General features: G+C 39.4%; 1 protein-coding gene across 1 annotated transcript in view; it reads left to right on the top strand.

Annotated features, from left to right (window-relative positions):
• The window catches only part of SPECC1L (sperm antigen with calponin homology and coiled-coil domains 1 like), a 103,663-nt gene that overhangs the window by 38,534 nt on the left and 47,874 nt on the right, over window positions 1-17,255 (top strand). Inside the window, exons 6-9 of the mRNA XM_024197969.1 lie at window positions 2,050-2,123; window positions 2,789-2,964; window positions 5,905-6,068; window positions 8,545-8,636. Of these exons, the coding sequence (XP_024053737.1) occupies window positions 2,050-2,123; window positions 2,789-2,964; window positions 5,905-6,068; window positions 8,545-8,636 (506 nt within the window). The remainder of the gene's footprint in view (window positions 1-2,049; window positions 2,124-2,788; window positions 2,965-5,904; window positions 6,069-8,544; window positions 8,637-17,255) is intronic.

Below are 17,255 nucleotides of genomic sequence, written 5' to 3'. Positions count from 1 at the left end.
GGAGCTTGGTAGGGCTTGCTGGCTCCCTCAGTAGGCAACTTTCAATATTGAAGAAATTGTACATTTTAAGTAATCTTGAAAATTCTGTTCTCAAATTCTTCAGTTGTACTTTGTCACTTTTAACCTAAAACAGGCAACCTTGCATGTTAGCTTCAGCCTAATAAAAGAGTATCAATGCTAATTCCTCCTTTTGTACTAAGACTAGCAAAGGTTTCCATTTTTTTGTAGCTTAAGTAACATGGTACCATGTGATTTGAGTCACCCTCACTGTTAATTAGCTTACCACATCCAATGTTAAAAGGTCAGCTAGATGTGAATCTTAGAATATGTAGTCCTGTGAGATAACTATAGATGTAGAAAAATGTCTGGTTTGAAGTGTTTGAACTTTTCCAAGCCTGAAATATTGTTTTTCAAGCCACTTAGGGGCTTATGTCATTCTTACAAAGAAATTAGCTGTGGCATTAAAAGGGTCTGTAGTTAGGACTATTGGCATAACAAAGCTGATGAATCCAAAGTTGTCAGCCTCCAGAAGAACTATAGATCAATCTGTCTTTGCTCAAATAGTGTCTCCAAATTAGTATCCAGTTTAAATGATGTGAAATGGAATATCCTCATGTGAATAAGTGTGTGGTTTTGCTTGGCATTTTGATTTAGTCTACCGTACGCTATTTTAAAAATATCTCGTAATGTTAGAAAACAGCTCTCCGCCAAGAAATCAAGGGGATTGTTCTGGGTACCAAAATATAGCGTTCAATTTTAAAAATGGGGGGGAAGCAGGCAAGAGCATTGTTAGAATTTAAGGTTCTAAAAAGAATCCCGTGTTGCATAATTATCCCTGAAACTAATTGTAACTTATAACCAAATAAACACATTAGAAAGTTCAGTTTTACAACAGAACAAGAACCACACAATTTTACCTTCTGTCAATTTAGTTGTTTAAATTAATGTACATTAAGTGTTTGAATAATCAGAAAGCATGTGCCTACTACTCTGTAGTTTATGCCAAGGTTTTGGATTTTAAGCAGCTTAATACATTGGGTACCTGCAGCCTTCATGTGAGAAAAGTGCTGCCAATATACACAGAAGATATTTGCTTCACAACTGCTCCTAGTATAATGAACCTGAACTAAAAAACATAATTTATCACAGTTGGCCCTACAAATCAAGAGACCCTGAATCTTTACAGTTTACATATGCATACAGTACCATAGAAGTAGAATGCACCTAAGAGCCAAGGATCAGTGATGTGGTACTGAATGAGAAATGTATTCCATGTGCGTCTTCATCAGTTACTCAGTTATAGGAATGGAATAATCAATCATGCTGTTCTCTTGTGCATTGAATAATAATCACAGGAGTCAGTCTGTCAGGCGCCAGATTAGGAGTTGGTAGTGGTCAAGCTGCTGACCTATTTAAATGAACATCTTACTTCCATATTATGATCTCATTGAATATACTGTAATGTTTGCCCCTCATGCTTTAAATACGGCTTATCTCAAACAGTGCTGTGATACACAAGAATCGGAGCTTTTTCAGGGCTAGAATAGGAATCTTATTCCTGTTGAAATAACAAAGAAGGGAATCATTCCTGATGGCAGCTATCTTGGAGCAGGGAAGTGAAGTGTGAATCCGTAGGTGTGGTAACACAGCTTTTATTTTTATTTTTAAATGGGAAAATCCATTTAAACGCTGATGGCATCAAAACTTGTATTCAGCATCCTCTGATGTCACTGTGCTTACCTTGCAGGTAACATTTTAGTGACTAAGGTTTTTTTTGTTTTTTAATGTTGTGCATGGTAAGGCAGAGACTGGAATCCTAATACCCATCAAGTTAGTTTACACTAATTTCCCACTTTCAGGAGTGTGTGCTTTGTTAAATAACTTCATGCTTAGACATTCATTTAATAATTATATAATAAGTATAATTTGAAAAATATAAGTGGTGGTTTCAGGAAGTCTTAAAATTGCACAAGTGGCTTCAGTTGCTCTTTCGTAGACAAATCACTGAGTAAGATGTTATCTTAAAGTGGATTTGACTTATCTTTCCAGATACAGTTAAAAAACTTCAGGACCAAAAGCATGACATGGAAAGAGAAATAAAGACTCTTCACAGGAGGCTACGGGTAGGTTAACACCTACAACCCAGTGTGCAACTAAGCACTAAAAGAGGTGGGGGACACACCGTAAGAGTGGTACATGAGACATCACCCAGCAATAAAAATATATAGTACAGTCTGCCTGTCTTTCCCTGCACACTGCTCTAAAAATATTCCAGAAATGTTTCAAGGCTGTATAAGAGTGTTGGGATTTCAATATGTAGAGGTAGAAACTGGTCTTACTGGGCATTATTGGTGGTGTTAGATACCAAAGACAAAGCACATGGCAGACTTACTAATGGGCGGGAAAGTGAATATTACTGTGTTTAAAAGCGTTAGAATAATTCTGGGGAGAGGGGCATCAGCTCAAGGATGAAGTTAAATGCTTCATCTTGGGATAAATTTACTAAACCATTAAAGAATTAACTATATCTTTTCTTTTTTTAGAGAAAAGGAAATTTTAGGACCTCCCCAATGCTCCTGCTCCAAAACCCCAAAGCTGATTACTGATGAAATTATCTTCATATTTAAGATTTGTAACTTTAGTGTTTTACTTTTGGACTGTCAAATATGAGTACTTTTACCACCCACTTAAATCTTCCACTCTGAGAGTTCAGTGGAACTTTGCATCAGGATAATTCTTTGATTTCAAACTCCTTGTTGCTGCTGTTTACAGTTTTGGTTATTTATAGGAGGAGTCCGCAGAATGGCGTCAGTTCCAAGCTGATCTACAGACTGCCGTGGTCATAGCAAATGATATCAAATCTGAGGCCCAGGAGGAGATAGGGGACCTAAAGCGTAGACTGCATGAGTCTCAGGAGAAAAATGAAAAGCTCACTAAAGAGCTGGAAGAAATAAAGTCACGCAAGTATGTTAATGAAAACGGAGTTATGTATTTTTGTTGCTTTTACACAATTTGAGACGTTAATTTCTTAACTGTCACTGTTGAGACTCATGGAAAGTCACAGAGCGAGACTGTCATTTTGAGGCAAGATCATTTCAGCCTAAGATCTCTCTGCATACTTCTAGGAACAATTCTGAAAGAATGGGCAAACCTATAAGAGAGGGGTTTTTTTCATAGCTGGCTTTTTAATTTTCTGCAATGGAGGAAATGTACCTGTTTTGGCACTTTCGCACAGACACAAAAAGGAAAGTCATTTGTCTGTTTTTAGTCCCAAATAAGAGTCCATGACTTGGGCTTAGCTTCCCTGAGTATAGCATGGAAAGCAAGCAATGAATGTCTCTCTTCTGTGCTGTTGCAAGTATATTTTGCTTAGCTGCCAGGCTCTTTAGAGGGGAGCAAAACACAAGCTTATCTTACTATGGAGAAGAGAGGGTTTGTTTCTTGACAACTAGGCTACTCAGATAAAAGATGTTAGATTCTCACTTGTGACCTGTTATAGCTTGAATTGAGACAGAAGTCCCTACTTAAACCGGGGCATTCTTGCAACTGGTATTTGATTTCTACTTATGGCCTTGATTTTTTTGAGGCTAGAGTTTACAAATGACTATGATCAGTCAGTTTCAAAGGAAAGGAGTTTGTCCCAGTCAGATACGTCCCAGTCAGATACGTAGTGCTTAGTTTCTTTGGAGCAGGGGATAGTCTTTTTGCTGACTTTATACAGTGACTAGCACAGTGGTGCCTGTAGTTGCTACTGCAATACTTAATTACTGCAGTAATTAATTTTTTTTCCAAAAATACCATCAGAAAATAATCTTAGTATTACTGCATAGCTCATTCCATGAACTTCCAGCAGTGTGCTATTTAATATAATGAGAAACCAATCACTAAAAGCCTCACCTATAAAAGGGACTTTCCTATATATTGAACAGAAGCCGAAACAGTATGCTTCTTATCTAAAATTAAATTATGCTTACGGCACTTTGGAAAACAGGCAACTAGGATTTTCTGCAGTTGCTGTCAGCTTTCTTCAATAATAAGCCTTTGCCTCATAATCAACTGGTTGTGGAGGTTTTTCTGTAGTAGTGATTTTTCAGTGATCCCAATTACATCAGTCGGGCATCTTCCAAAAAAACACAAAATTCAGTCTTCAATGAATCCCTAGCACATACAGCATACAGCTCAGACACAATCCATGTTTTTCCCAGTCCTGCCAATCTACCTGAATCCTGACGACTAGTTCTCTCTAGGAGTTGAAGAGTTGTTTGGTCTCCATGGCTATTTGGTCCTTTTGATTCAGACTGGAGACTCAGCAGTTACAATTACGATGTTTGTGATGTGTATACATGTTCCCATTATTAAAACCTTCGATAAAGTGCCAAGTAAATTAACACTGATAAACACTTCGTAAATACAGATATAAATCTTTGAGGCAGGGAACACCTGAACACCAGAGTGGGCTGAGAGAAATTATTTTTGCAGTGGAATTTTGCACAGGCTGCATATGTGAGATGTAGAGAGCAGACTGGAGGAGGATATAATTGAAAATAAGAGATGACCTGGATGGTGAGGGTAAAGCAGATTAATCTGAAGTGAAGCTACCAATTTGAATAGGCTGTCAGGTAGTAAAACTCCTGATTACTATTGGCCTAGGAGATACTCATACCAGGAGTTTAGAGAGATTAATGCCTTAAGTCAAAATGTCGTAGCACCCACATTTGATAGGAATGTCTAACCTAATCTGTGAATTTTCAAAATAAGAAGTTTGCAATTTATGCTTTGCATTACAGGGATCCGGCATCTCTAGAAAATCTGTTCATTAAGTTGAAATGAATCAGACTAATTGTGAGGTGTTTGAATCCCCTTGTTGAAGCTAAGGCTTGACTTTGCAATATCAATTCACTACCCTGGTGGGTAAAATATATTGGAATAATAAATGTACTGGCTGCAAATCAGCTAGAATCGATTTTTCCTTGGAATCAGTGTTAACAATGTAACAGAATCATCTACCAAATGTCAACTTGAAAACAAGTCTTTTATGCAGTAGTCACGCTTTCGGATGTCGGAAGCCTATTGCTTGGTTTGTTCTGATACTGATTCCAGAAGGGCTTTCTAAATCCATGTAACTTGCAGATAAATAGGTAAAGGAGGTAAAATAATCTACCGGTAATTGATTTCCTAAGAACAAAGAACTCAAAGGTAACTGAAAATGATTCTTTAAAAACTTGTTGTAAGATTCCAAAAGAAGAGAGACGGTATAGCTGCTGTTGAAAAATGTAGTTAGCATGGTATTTGATCTGAAACTGAGGCAATGAATAACCCCTCAGATCCGCGGAGGGGGGAAAAGGGGGAAGGCAGCTTTCTCCAGACAGAAGGATGGTTCCTCCATCAGAGTGACAGTGAATGTCATAACCAACATAAACTTAGGTTGAAAGGGCCCTTCCATTCTAAAACCTGTGTCCTTTGGGTTGCAACTAGAGTTTAGTCTCAATTCAAAGCTGAACTTTAAAAATATATTCCTCCCCCGCCTCCCCAAAAAAGGCATAAAAAAGTTTGTCCCTTTCAAAAATAATTGTAAAGGTGTTTCTTATTTTGATGATTTCAGTGGATTAGTTTTTAATCTATGGCAAATTTGAAGTTTAACTCACTAGAAAACACAAGACCCTAAACTTGACTCTTGATAGGTAAAAAGCCTTTCAGTTCACTTAGGGTCTCTTGTTGACAGATACTAAAGAAGTTGACTGGTATTTAAGGCTGTTAATCTAAACCTAAATTACAACAAATAGCAAAATAGGTTAATATAATGAGTAGAGTTATGAGCTCAATTCCTGTGTTTACATTTAAGCCTTTTGACATAAAGAAAATATTTTTCTGATGTGGCTAAGATGGCCTAGCTTTTGTTTACAGGCAGGAAGAGGAACGTGGCCGGGTATACAATTACATGAATGCTGTAGAGAGGGATTTGGCAGCTCTGAGACAAGGAATGGGGCTGAGTCGCAGGTCATCCACTTCCTCGGAGCCAACTCCCACCGTAAAAACACTAATCAAATCCTTCGACAGTGCTTCACAAGGTAATTACTTCTAGCCAGTGTAGTAGCTATACAAAGTTAGAGGTTTGTGTATGTTAACATGTATGCTTCTGATGTTCTGGCTGATTCAAAATTCAGCTGGATGACACTACAATAGCAAGATCTGAAACAAACCCACGTACACTAAATTACATTACTTGGGTACATTACTGTTAAGTAATTATCCTTTCTCTTCCTCTTTTCTCCTCAACCCCAGGGGTTGAATGTTCTCTATCCCTCACTGTCACTTACCTAGTGATTTGGACACTAGAGGCTTTGTGATTCAGCACTGTCACTCAACAGGAATATAATACCAATTGTACACTCAGCTGTGTCCCCAGCTTAAGAATATATTCAGTACTCCCATTAAGACACTGACATTAATACATGCCCCCAAATGAGCGTCCTAGAAGCTATATAATGACTAGCACCAAGTTTTTAAAAAAAAAGCCTGAGCTCCTAAAATCCATATTTTAGTGCCTGTCAGAGAACTGTCGACCCTACTTCTCCCATTTACCTCAGTGGGAACTATTGGGCACTCAGCACTTTAGGAAATGAGACGTGTAGATTTAGAGCCTGACTTTAAGGTCCTGTTTGTGAAGTTCTTATACAAATTTAGGGCTTATCTACATGGTGAAATGCATTTTCTGGGCTTGTGATTTCCAAATCACACTAATGCATTGCGCATTAATTAGTCTGTGTAGCTCCTGCTGGTATGTACTACCTAGTGCACTATACCAGTGCTTGAAACAGTATTACATTAAATTGTACTAGGGAACCTTCAGTATGCACCAGTAGGGTCTACACAGACCAATTAACGTACAACGCATTAGTGTGCTTTAGAAATCACATCCCCTGTAGAGAACATTACCCCAATGTGTAGACAAGCCCTTAGTCTCATTTACATTAAGACAGCTTTACGTTGCTCTGGTAGTATAAAGGGGCCTTAATGTGGGTGTAAATTACATTTTAAATTACATTTACATGCACTTTAAGGTCCCTTAGCGGTACCAGAGTGATATAAGCAGCCGTAATGTAAATGGCAACCCACTTTTATGCTCACCGCCTGAAGACCTGTCATATGATTCAGTATAATCTATAAATTGTATGGAGATTCTGTAGATTGTCATATTTCTACATTTGTGTTCTCCCTGTTAGTGTTTGTCTTTGTCGCTTTCAACCTCCTCAGTTCTAATTTGAGGGCTGTTCATGTTTTTGTTCATAATAATTGTGCAAAAAATTCTAGTAAAAGGAGGAAGTAACATGAGTGAATCAGCAGAAAACTTGCTGATCTGTGGCTTTGGATAAGGATCCGATTGCTCAGACAAATAAAAACTATCCTTCTGGTAAGAAATTTACATCATTTGCTAGTCATGCAATTAGGGAATCAGCTGACTGGCTTGGCAAAATGAGGTTTATACACAAGTTGATGGCACTTCTATCTGAAATTTGGAAAATTTGGAGGGGGGAGATGAAGGGGACTCTCAGTTCCTTGCATCTGGTTAGCAGACCCAGCAACTACAACTACCTCTGTGATAGTTTGTAGATGAAATAACTGGTTGGTGGCAGCCGTTAACATCTTCCAGCAGAACAGTATCCCTTATCTTAGCTCTAGCCTTTTTCCCAATATAGTGTGAAAATGCTAACTCCCTGAATGCTTCTCCAGAACAGAAAGAAAGGAAATTAGAATGGTGGAGTGGTAATAGGTGGCATGGTGGGTGCAATGGAGGTGTTCACAGAGCTCCTACCATGTAGGGAGAGGAAATAGGGTTCCCTGGTGGTGGAAAATGGGAGACCCTGATATGGGGGTTAGTAGGGAATGAGGGGGGCACACAGCCCTTGGCATGGGTGGTGAAATGGGGGTGATGGTATGTGGGGAGGATGACATGGGGGATAATCCAACCCCCTGAAATGCGGCAGAGAGGTTAATGAGTGGGGAATGGAGGACCCTAGCATGGGTGAATGTGAGTTAGAGGCTCTGGCATGAAGGCTGGTTGCAGGGAGTATCTGAAATAAAGATGGATGGGTGGGTGTCACACAGACAATTTGTGGGGGAAAGGGAGGAAAGTATGGAGCCCCGATATGTGCAATGTACACTGCCTAGAGATGCAACGAATAATGTAACCCGCTAAATTAGAAAACCAAAGCCACTTTTGGTATGTAAAACTTCCAGTTAAGTGTGTGGGGGGGGGGGGGATTTTTTTTGTGAACAGCTAGATACTGTAAATAGTTTTATATGGTTTCTATTTTTGATATAGTGCAGGCTCATGTTAGGAGGTGACCAACATAGTACTCGAGCATTTTTGAAACTTTCAAAGTTGCTTTCCAAAAAATGAGCACTGCACAATGTAAGCAAACAAAACACTTGTCAGGTTCTCCCCTTAAACAGTTGTCTTGACATGTGGCTATATGGCCACTTCTCCATTTGACTGAAAACCATGGTGCATTTGGGATAGCTTCCTTTTTATTTTTCCATTAGTTCCAAGCCCTGCCACAGCCACAATTCCTCGCACTCCTCTCAGTCCAAGCCCGATGAAAACACCCCCAGCAGCTGCAGTGTCTCCTATGCAGGTAAGTGCATGTGATGGTATTTAATCCTTTGTTTGTCAAAGAAATCATGCAAAAGGTGATGATGGTATTATACAGACACTGATTGACTTTGTTGGCAACTGTAGTAAAATATTGCCTCAGGTAAATAGTTTCTGAAATGTAGAGTTGGACAAAGGGACTGATACAGCCTAAGGGCATTTTTAAAAAAATTATTGCCCTTAAAGCCCAATTCTGTTAGGGTGAAACAACTTCTCCCCCATATCTTACTGTTGATACAGAGGCAGTCTGTCTCTCCTCCCTCCCCATTTCCAAGGATGTTGTCAGGGCCAACTTTGCTTCCCATGTCGACAAATCACTTCTGACTGCCCCTTTAAGTAATAAGGTATTTTCTTTGGGGGTATATTATAATGAAGGAACATCTTATTGCACGCACTGTTTGGTTATGTGCCATCTTTAACCAACTGGAGTACTAAAAAAATTATCAAAGGTTTGTTTAATGCATGTGTAACTTGTAGAGGTTTTTTTGGGGGGGGATGGTGAGGGTGGGTCATTGAGTAAGAAACACTGAAAAACAAAATTCTATAGTCGGATACTAAGTATTCCTGTGCTACTGTGAATTGATATTCTTGTAACATGGAAGGCTAACTTCAATGTTCCTGAACCCATCTGTCAGTTTTCAGTCCTTTGTCTCCTTTGGGCGATAGTCATGCATCTGTGTGGGATTGGTCATCAGCCTTTGATACAAATTTATCAGTGTTGCGGGCCTCACTATAGGACCTGTATTAGAGGGATGAAGTCATAAGTTGGCTATTTTTATTCATTATATAGGGATACAGAGAGTTATGTTCAACGTGTTGATGTACCCTAGATTCTCTGTCCCCTTTCCAGCCTCCCACCCCTTCGTTCATCTGCAGGGGAGAACATCAAGTATCACAGGATTGCATAGTTATCAGTATACTGAGCATGTTGCTCGGTCTTGCTTTCTATGAACCTGGACACCATTGTTTTGTTTTCTCAGTATCAGGATGAGGTGTGGACGTGGACGAAAGCCAACAGGGTTAGGCTCAGAACAGATAAGAGTAAAGGTAGCAGTTGCTGGCAGGATGAAGCATTTTGAGGAACTGGCAGTGCTCATTTCCTTCAGTGACAGTGTATGCTCACTTATCAGTACTTCTTCTATTAGATTCAGAGTATCGCAGGCCAGAAATGCTACCAATTTATTGTAATATGTGGTGGCACAATTTTACAATTGTTGACGTGAGAGGAAGCACCTTTTTGAACCCTGGCTTGTGGCAGTGAAAGAATAATGTTTGAAACCTGTTGTCCAAACATGGCAGCATTTTATAGTGCAGATATTGATAAGTCATATCCCTTCACACTGAGACTCAAATAGCTTCACAACAAAAGGGGAGAAATTAGATGTTTTAATCAGAAAATTTGTTGTTTTCTGTGGTGAAGTCAGCAGTGAGAGTGTTTTCAGAAGACAGCTGGATCTGACTAGCTTTGTGTCAGCTGGGGGTTCAGTCGGCATTGATCTGCCTTTATATTTTTTTTCTTTGTTCATGAAATGAGCACTCTTAATCTCACATTCTGAAAGGCTAGACTCGAGGTTTGGCAACACCAAAGTCTTTTCACAGTAGCCTGAGGCTTATTTGCTTTATTTATTCATAAATTAACCATGAACCTCAGTTCTTTGTAACCAAAATAACATCTTAAACTAGTGGGGAGCTAGCGCATGCTGCTTGCTACTCTTCATTTGAGGTTCTTTGTCTGCCATAATTTGAATCTTGAATTGCACTTCTGGTGCACAAGCAGAATGTCAGAAGTGGGATGTTCTCTGGAGTGGAAGTAACTCCCTGAAAAAGGGACGTAATAGTGTAACAGAGCAACTTTGCCTCTAATTTCTTTTGAAAATATGTGGTTTTACTGAATGTGTGTAACTATGCAAAGAGAATTTTCTGTGTTGACCTTATTTATGTTGCATTATATCTAAACAGCCAATTATAGTGAAGGAATGGTGTAATGAGGTTCAGAGAATTTCCGTCATGTTACCACATTGATTTCTACTGTCTTCCCCTTCAAGGCACTAAATAATTCAGTTCAGCCTACTTCTTAGAATTTGTCTTCTATCAAGTCTCCCCTACCAGTGATGTCAGCCTTCATATTCTGTTCATTATTCCTTCTTTAGTTACAGTGGAAAAGCAAGATTTAAGAGTGTGACTGCCTGGGACAGTTCCAAGGTTGTCATCGTGGCCGTGAGATCTGAGTTAAGCTAGAAGAGTTGTCCACTGCCCGAGTACTGAAATCCTTTAGAACAAGTAACCTTGAGCTAGCACGCTAAAGATATTGGTGTGGCTGCAGTGGCACAAGCAGTAGCTTGGGCTAGCTGCCTCAGCACAATCACGCCTGACCCCCTGGTTCATACTTGGGTACCTCGCCTGAGTCACTGCCCATGCTGCTGCAGCCGCGCTGCTATTTTTAGTGACCTAGCTTGAGCAGAGCTACCACATATCTACGTGCTGTGGAAAGCATGTTCTGTGTGGCAGGGTAGACATCCATACCCTTGTGGACTCGGTTTCTTTGTGGTAACTGATCAAGCGGAGACTCTGGGTCAGTGTGACAATCTGTATGCCAACACAAATCCCATTTATACCCATCCTGGTATTCCGGTAAGATGGACAGACTGTCGAAACCAGGTTTTGGAGTGAGACCCATCTGCATTTATGACCAGATGCAAACATAGGCATACCTCCCTTAACCTCCCTTGATGATCCAAGTCAGTATCATTGTGTGATAGAACATCACAGCCCAATCATAGCATGTTGCTGTTTAATATTTTCAATGCAATATCTTACTGCACTCTTCCAGATCAGAAAAGGAAAGCGTTAAAGTGTCTCTCTTGTTCTTACTCGTATTCTCTCTTCAGTCCAGTCTTGGCTGTTGGGAGAGGTATTTCTCCTCTTTTCCTTCTTCTGCTGAGCTCCTCATTTCCCTAGACTACTGGTGTCTGTGATTTGATCCATTTTATCAGCACTCAAACTATCTTACATGTGTCAGGCATCCCTGGCAAATCTAATGTGTGAATATTAAACATTTTGTATAATTTAACATTTTTAATCTTACTTTATGCACCTATAAGGATTACAAAGCATAGTAATAACTGCAGCATATCTAGGAATCGTTATGACCTCCACTAAAATGCAGTCTACATGGTGGTGGAGTAGAGCAGCTGTTTAGCAGTGCATACCTAAGTTGCAAAACACTTTAGGAAAAGAGGCATCTATCTATACTTCAGTGTCACTTCAGTAGGAGGATGTCACCAACGTTGGGCTTAAATGCCAGTGTCATATTTAACTTTGCTGAGCAAACTGGGGTTATGTTTAATCTAGTATTTTAAATTACTTTTGACTCAACGGCAACATTCAAGTCTTACATGCATTTTCCTGCTCTGTGCTGATAAGTGACATCGGCAAGTGCAGCGCAGCCTGGTGTTTCATCCCTCCATTTTCACCTCAGCCGAAAGCACATAGGCAGAACGATAAGATTTAGTCAAAGTGGAGTATTTCTGTGATTGTCACTGTTTCTCCTTAAACTGTGATAACAAAAATTCCTCAGTTTCTAACTTTTCCCTCGCTCTACTGGTGTTTGCGACAATGGGAGCCCTAGAGTTGACTTGCTACTTATATTGTAATCATTGCCATCTAGCTCAAAGCAGGTCTAGTTGACAGCTGGCAGCCCTGTTACACTAAGGCTCCTACCATTGATTTATCTGAACTGGTGTTGACAATAATGGGGAATTTTTGCAAAATTTCCCATGTATAGATGAGGGTTCATCTGAATGTCTGAGTGAGGCACTCAATGTAAAAGTACAAAAGATATCTCCTTCAATGGGGAATTAAGTGTAGTATATTTCCCTCCCAGTAGCTAGAAAACTGATTAAACAGGGTTAAGAGAAAAAGTGAATACATAGTTTTTTCTTTTTTTCTTCCTGGAAAGCGCTATTTTTAAAAATGTATATTTAATTCTCGTGAACCTGGACTAATAGCATTAGGGTCTTAGAGTGTAAGTTCTTCATTGCAGGGACCATGTCTGCCTCTGTTTGTACAGCATCTAGCAAAATGGGACCCAGTCCTGATTAGGCCCTCTGTAATTAGGCTTTACTGTAATATAAATATATAATAACTTACAGATAAGCAGACAGAGATTGGTAATGTGTGCTGGCTTCCCCACACACTTTTTACAGCTAACCTCAGGTACTCAGGATTATGGTTTAGCGATGTTTACCAGTGTCCACCAGGGACTTAAAATACGATTTTTGGAGGTTAATGGTCTAACTCAGTCCATCACCATTCTGCCTCTCAAATTGAAAAAACTTTGTACATGCAGATTACTTTCCTTTTTTAAAAGGATCGGGTATGTTTCTATTTCTCTTTATGAATTGATTAGTAACTCCCATTGTTCTAGCCTGGGTGATTTCCAGGAAGCCTAACTTAATCAAATTGTTTTCTGCATGATGGATTTCTGTATTAACCTAAGAAAGTACCAACACCATAACATTTAAAATTAGATTTTTGATGTCTGAAACTGTTAACTTAATTATTTATGCTAACAGATAATAAGCAGGAGATCCTTACTATCTAGCAGAACTTTTGCCTTCAGCTTGGAAATGGCAGTGAGAAAAAAGTAACTGACACTAAATGTTCTTATTGTTAGTGAGATTGTGCACTTGCTGTTCCTCTCTTAGCATAGTAAATCTTATTTGTAATTCTGAGACCACTTTTTTGTTGTTAAACATATTAGGCCAGATTCATCCTTACTCCAGGGGTAAATTAATCTGTACTTATATTTGAAAGTAAATATCAATAATACTTTCCCCCCCACTGTTAGTGTTTCTAGGTATTTTTAGTTTTGTTTTTAGCTCTCCACTGTGGTTTAGAATAAGCCTGCACCCTCGCTGGCAAACAGCAATGTACATTTTTCTGACTCCCATATAGTATCTGGTATATTTATATCAAACTTATTTTTTATATAAAGAGCAAGTATAATTTTACTTCTTATAAATTACCTTTACTTTTTGGGAACAGCACTGAATGGAAAGTCCAGTTTATTTAAGACCGTGGACATCTTTCATTATACAGTTCATTCAAATGAGCCTGACTTTAATGCCCCCACCCCTTTCCTCCTGCCAGTTCTTAATGTGGTTTGAAAAGTGACCAATAGGAGCTACAGAATACAGATTGCGAATAGTCTTTAATATCAATATTTAACATTATGGCTCACATCTGTGCGCCCTTCATTGTCTATATTGAAGACGTGTGTATCCCTTTTGTCCTTTTGATAACATTTTGTTTTCGGTATTGTGGGCTTTGACTATTGACGTGTCCAGTTCCTCAGAACTGGCTTGTAGGAGACAGTTAACGTTACACTTAAAGCGCAGTTCTTGTGACAAATCTAGTCCCAACAGTGACTGGTGGGTTTTCTTTCGTTTTTTTTAAAGTCGGGTTCCGTACTGGTGTCTGATTCTATATCAAACAAGTGTAATTTACAAGTGTGTAACACCATCCCTTATGCTCATCATAGTCTCAGTCAAGCAAAATTGTTTCTTGCACCTCATCATGTGTAATTAAGGTTCTGCAGGGCAGATTATTCCCTTTGTGACACCTATGCTGCATAGAATCATAGATAGAATCATAGAATATCAGGGTTGGAAGGGACCTCAGGAGGTCATCTAGTCCAACCCCCTGCTCAAAGCAGGACCAAACCCCAGACAGATTAATTTTACCCCAGTTCCCTAAATGGCCCCCTCAAGGATTGAACTCACAACCCTGGGTTTAGCAGGCCAATGCTCAAACCACTGAGCTATCCCTCCCCCCAGGCATGTCACTGTCTTAGTAGGCTAGTACAGATGTTGCTGGTTGGAACTCAGTAAATAATTCAGTTGATCCATTTCCCCCTAAAATTTCCCAGAATATCTGTGGCCTGTCTCCATTAGTGCAAACACTGGTGGGATGAATGATTGAAAATTCTAGGGGAAATTGGCTAGAGTAGACATGGCTGGATATAATGGTATTGGCTCTGAAGTACCAACAGAAGTAAAAAGCAGAAAACCTAACAAACCTGTTTTATGACCAGTAGAAATGACAAACATACCGAAAGTTACCAGCTGAGTAAGACAGTCACTTTTCTGACCCTATCTCAAAGAATGTTTGTTTTTAAAGTACTGTACGTAGGAGAACATGGGGGTTGGGGAAGTAGTACTGAAACATGGGTAGGTGGAGGTGTGGAGCTGTGTTCCCTTGCTTCCAGGCTAGGAGTACTGTGGAGGCTCCATGTTTATATAGGCTTTAGCAGGAGCTTTCTCCTGGAGGTGGGGGAGGTGTCCACTAATGTGGAGTCTTTAAGAATGGTAGAATTGGAAAGGGAGGTCTTCCTTCATCCTCTATGCCAGTGGTTTTCAAACTTTTTAGGCTGCGTACCCCTTTCCAAATAATATAGTCTAATACGTTCCCTCATCTGAAATAGGGTCATAATATGCCTATGCTTAGATTGCCAAGTCTTACTAAATAAAATGTATTATCCACCATGACAGGATTTTTCTCACATACCCCCTGACAAGAGCTCGCATAACCCAGTTTGAAAACCACTGCTGTATGCTAAGAGGGCTGGAGTGCTCACAGGGCTAGCCCAAAGATAGGCAATGCAGCAGGTGATTGCCTGATGATCCTTGGTAGAGGAAAGTGTTTAAAAACAAGCCCTAAGAGGGTTTTTTTTTCTTTCTTTTTGTTTGTTGTTTTTTTTAAAGACGGTGAGGGGTGGCAGATCGTAGAGAAATAAGGGACAGGTTTAGGTTTAAATCTTACAACCCTTACTGCTGTACCGCCAAGAGTTTTGGCTTCTCAATTTTGGCAGGCCAGATACAATTATGTTTAATATTTGGGAGGGGCATAGCCCCCAGGACATCAGTGGGAAGCCTTGATTGAGTTGAGACTGTGTGTGATCTGAGTACACAGTGCCTAGCCAAATTAAAATGTATTTATTCCTCTTTGAATTTTATCCTTTTCTTTCAGTTATAGCTGTTATTTCCTTTGTAAAATAGGGAAATTCACTCTGACGTGGTGGTTAAAGTTTCTGAATAAGTGGAGAACATTAGCTTTTAAAATGAGCCATCAGAAGCAATTTCATGCATGGATTAGAACTAGCTCTCCCAGGGCTTACTTGATCTGCAGTTGACAGCATGTTTAAACGAAGAAATATCCATCTTTATAGCATTTAGGATCCCATAGATAATCTGATAATGAAGTGATGAAATACAATTCCTCTTGCTGTATTATGGGGGTTAGACTCCTGGACACTGGCAGTTTTCTCATTTTCTTGCCAATGCAAAAAGGTTGTTATATATGAGAGCCACGCTAGAGTCAATAGCCTGGTAATCCTGTGTATGCAAGCACATGTTGCGAACTCTATACTTAAGGTTTAATTTTTTTTATCATATCTTTGAGTTTAGCTTGTCTATATGACTTGGCATGAGAAGCACCTGAGCCTTTAATCTCCTGAAGATAAGGGGGCCGGCTCATTTAGCCATCTTATCTTAGCATGGGCCAGATGGGAAACTGACAGGATGTTCATTCAAGCACAGTCTCCTGGATACCATCTTTGAGGAACTACAGCAACTACTTTCCTAGTATTTTTCTTTGTAAACATTTACATATTTTTAGCTGTAATGAATCTTTACTCTCTGAAAAGAAGGAAAGCCAGCATTGTGTGATCCGATAGTGTTCCACCGATCGCATGCAAATCATGTGTGGACTATTGTTTTGGAACCAATAGGCTATATTGTGGAAATACATATTTATTCTGAAATCTGGATTTTGCATGCAGCATGTTGTCATTCCGCCACTACAGGTCTGAATCTGCCTTGTTTACAGAAGTGTCAATCTGCAGTATTTTCCAATGAAGTCATACACACCCACTGGATGCACACACTATTCTTTCAGTAGTTGAACAGTTTGATAATCATTCTCTACATTCACTGAGACCAGCTGGTAGTCTTTCCTGATTCTCTCTGTAAATTATTTGCATTATTTCCTGGAAAATTATATTTGGTTTCAAAATATCTAATGCAAGTTATAGTATACCTTCATTATTTACTTACTTTGTCCCTCTTACATTTAACTATCTGATCAGCCCACTAAAGAGTTTAAAATGAACATCCTGTCAGTTGAAACCTAACTCATTCTGAATAAAAATCACTCTTTCATTCAGGTTTCAATTCCTTGGTACCTGGAATGTCAAACCTACTATCGTTTGGTAAATAAGACTTAGGGCTTGTCTACACATAGAAGTTGCACCGGTTTAACTAAAGTTGCAATATTAAACCCGTGCAGCTTTGCGTGGACTCTTTTCACGTTTTATACACACAGCTGCATGGGTTTAATATTGTGACTTTAGTTAAACTGGTGCAATGTCTGTGTGTAGATCAGGTCTCAGGTAAAAAGTAACATTCAGGCCTTCTTTATATATCTCACAGAAGCAAAAATGAGCATGAATTCTCTTTGCATGTTGCCTTATACCAACCTGAACATATTTATGCCACATTCTGACACTACAATAAGGCCTGGTCTACACTGGGGGGGGATCGAT

This window comes from Terrapene carolina, unplaced genomic scaffold (assembly GCF_002925995.2).
Source record: "Terrapene carolina triunguis isolate 2854851 unplaced genomic scaffold, T_m_triunguis-2.0 Scaffold790, whole genome shotgun sequence".
Taxonomy (NCBI): domain Eukaryota; kingdom Metazoa; phylum Chordata; order Testudines; family Emydidae; genus Terrapene; species Terrapene triunguis.
The sequence above is the reverse complement of the archived record's forward strand: the minus strand, read 5'-3'. Positions and strand labels throughout refer to the sequence as shown.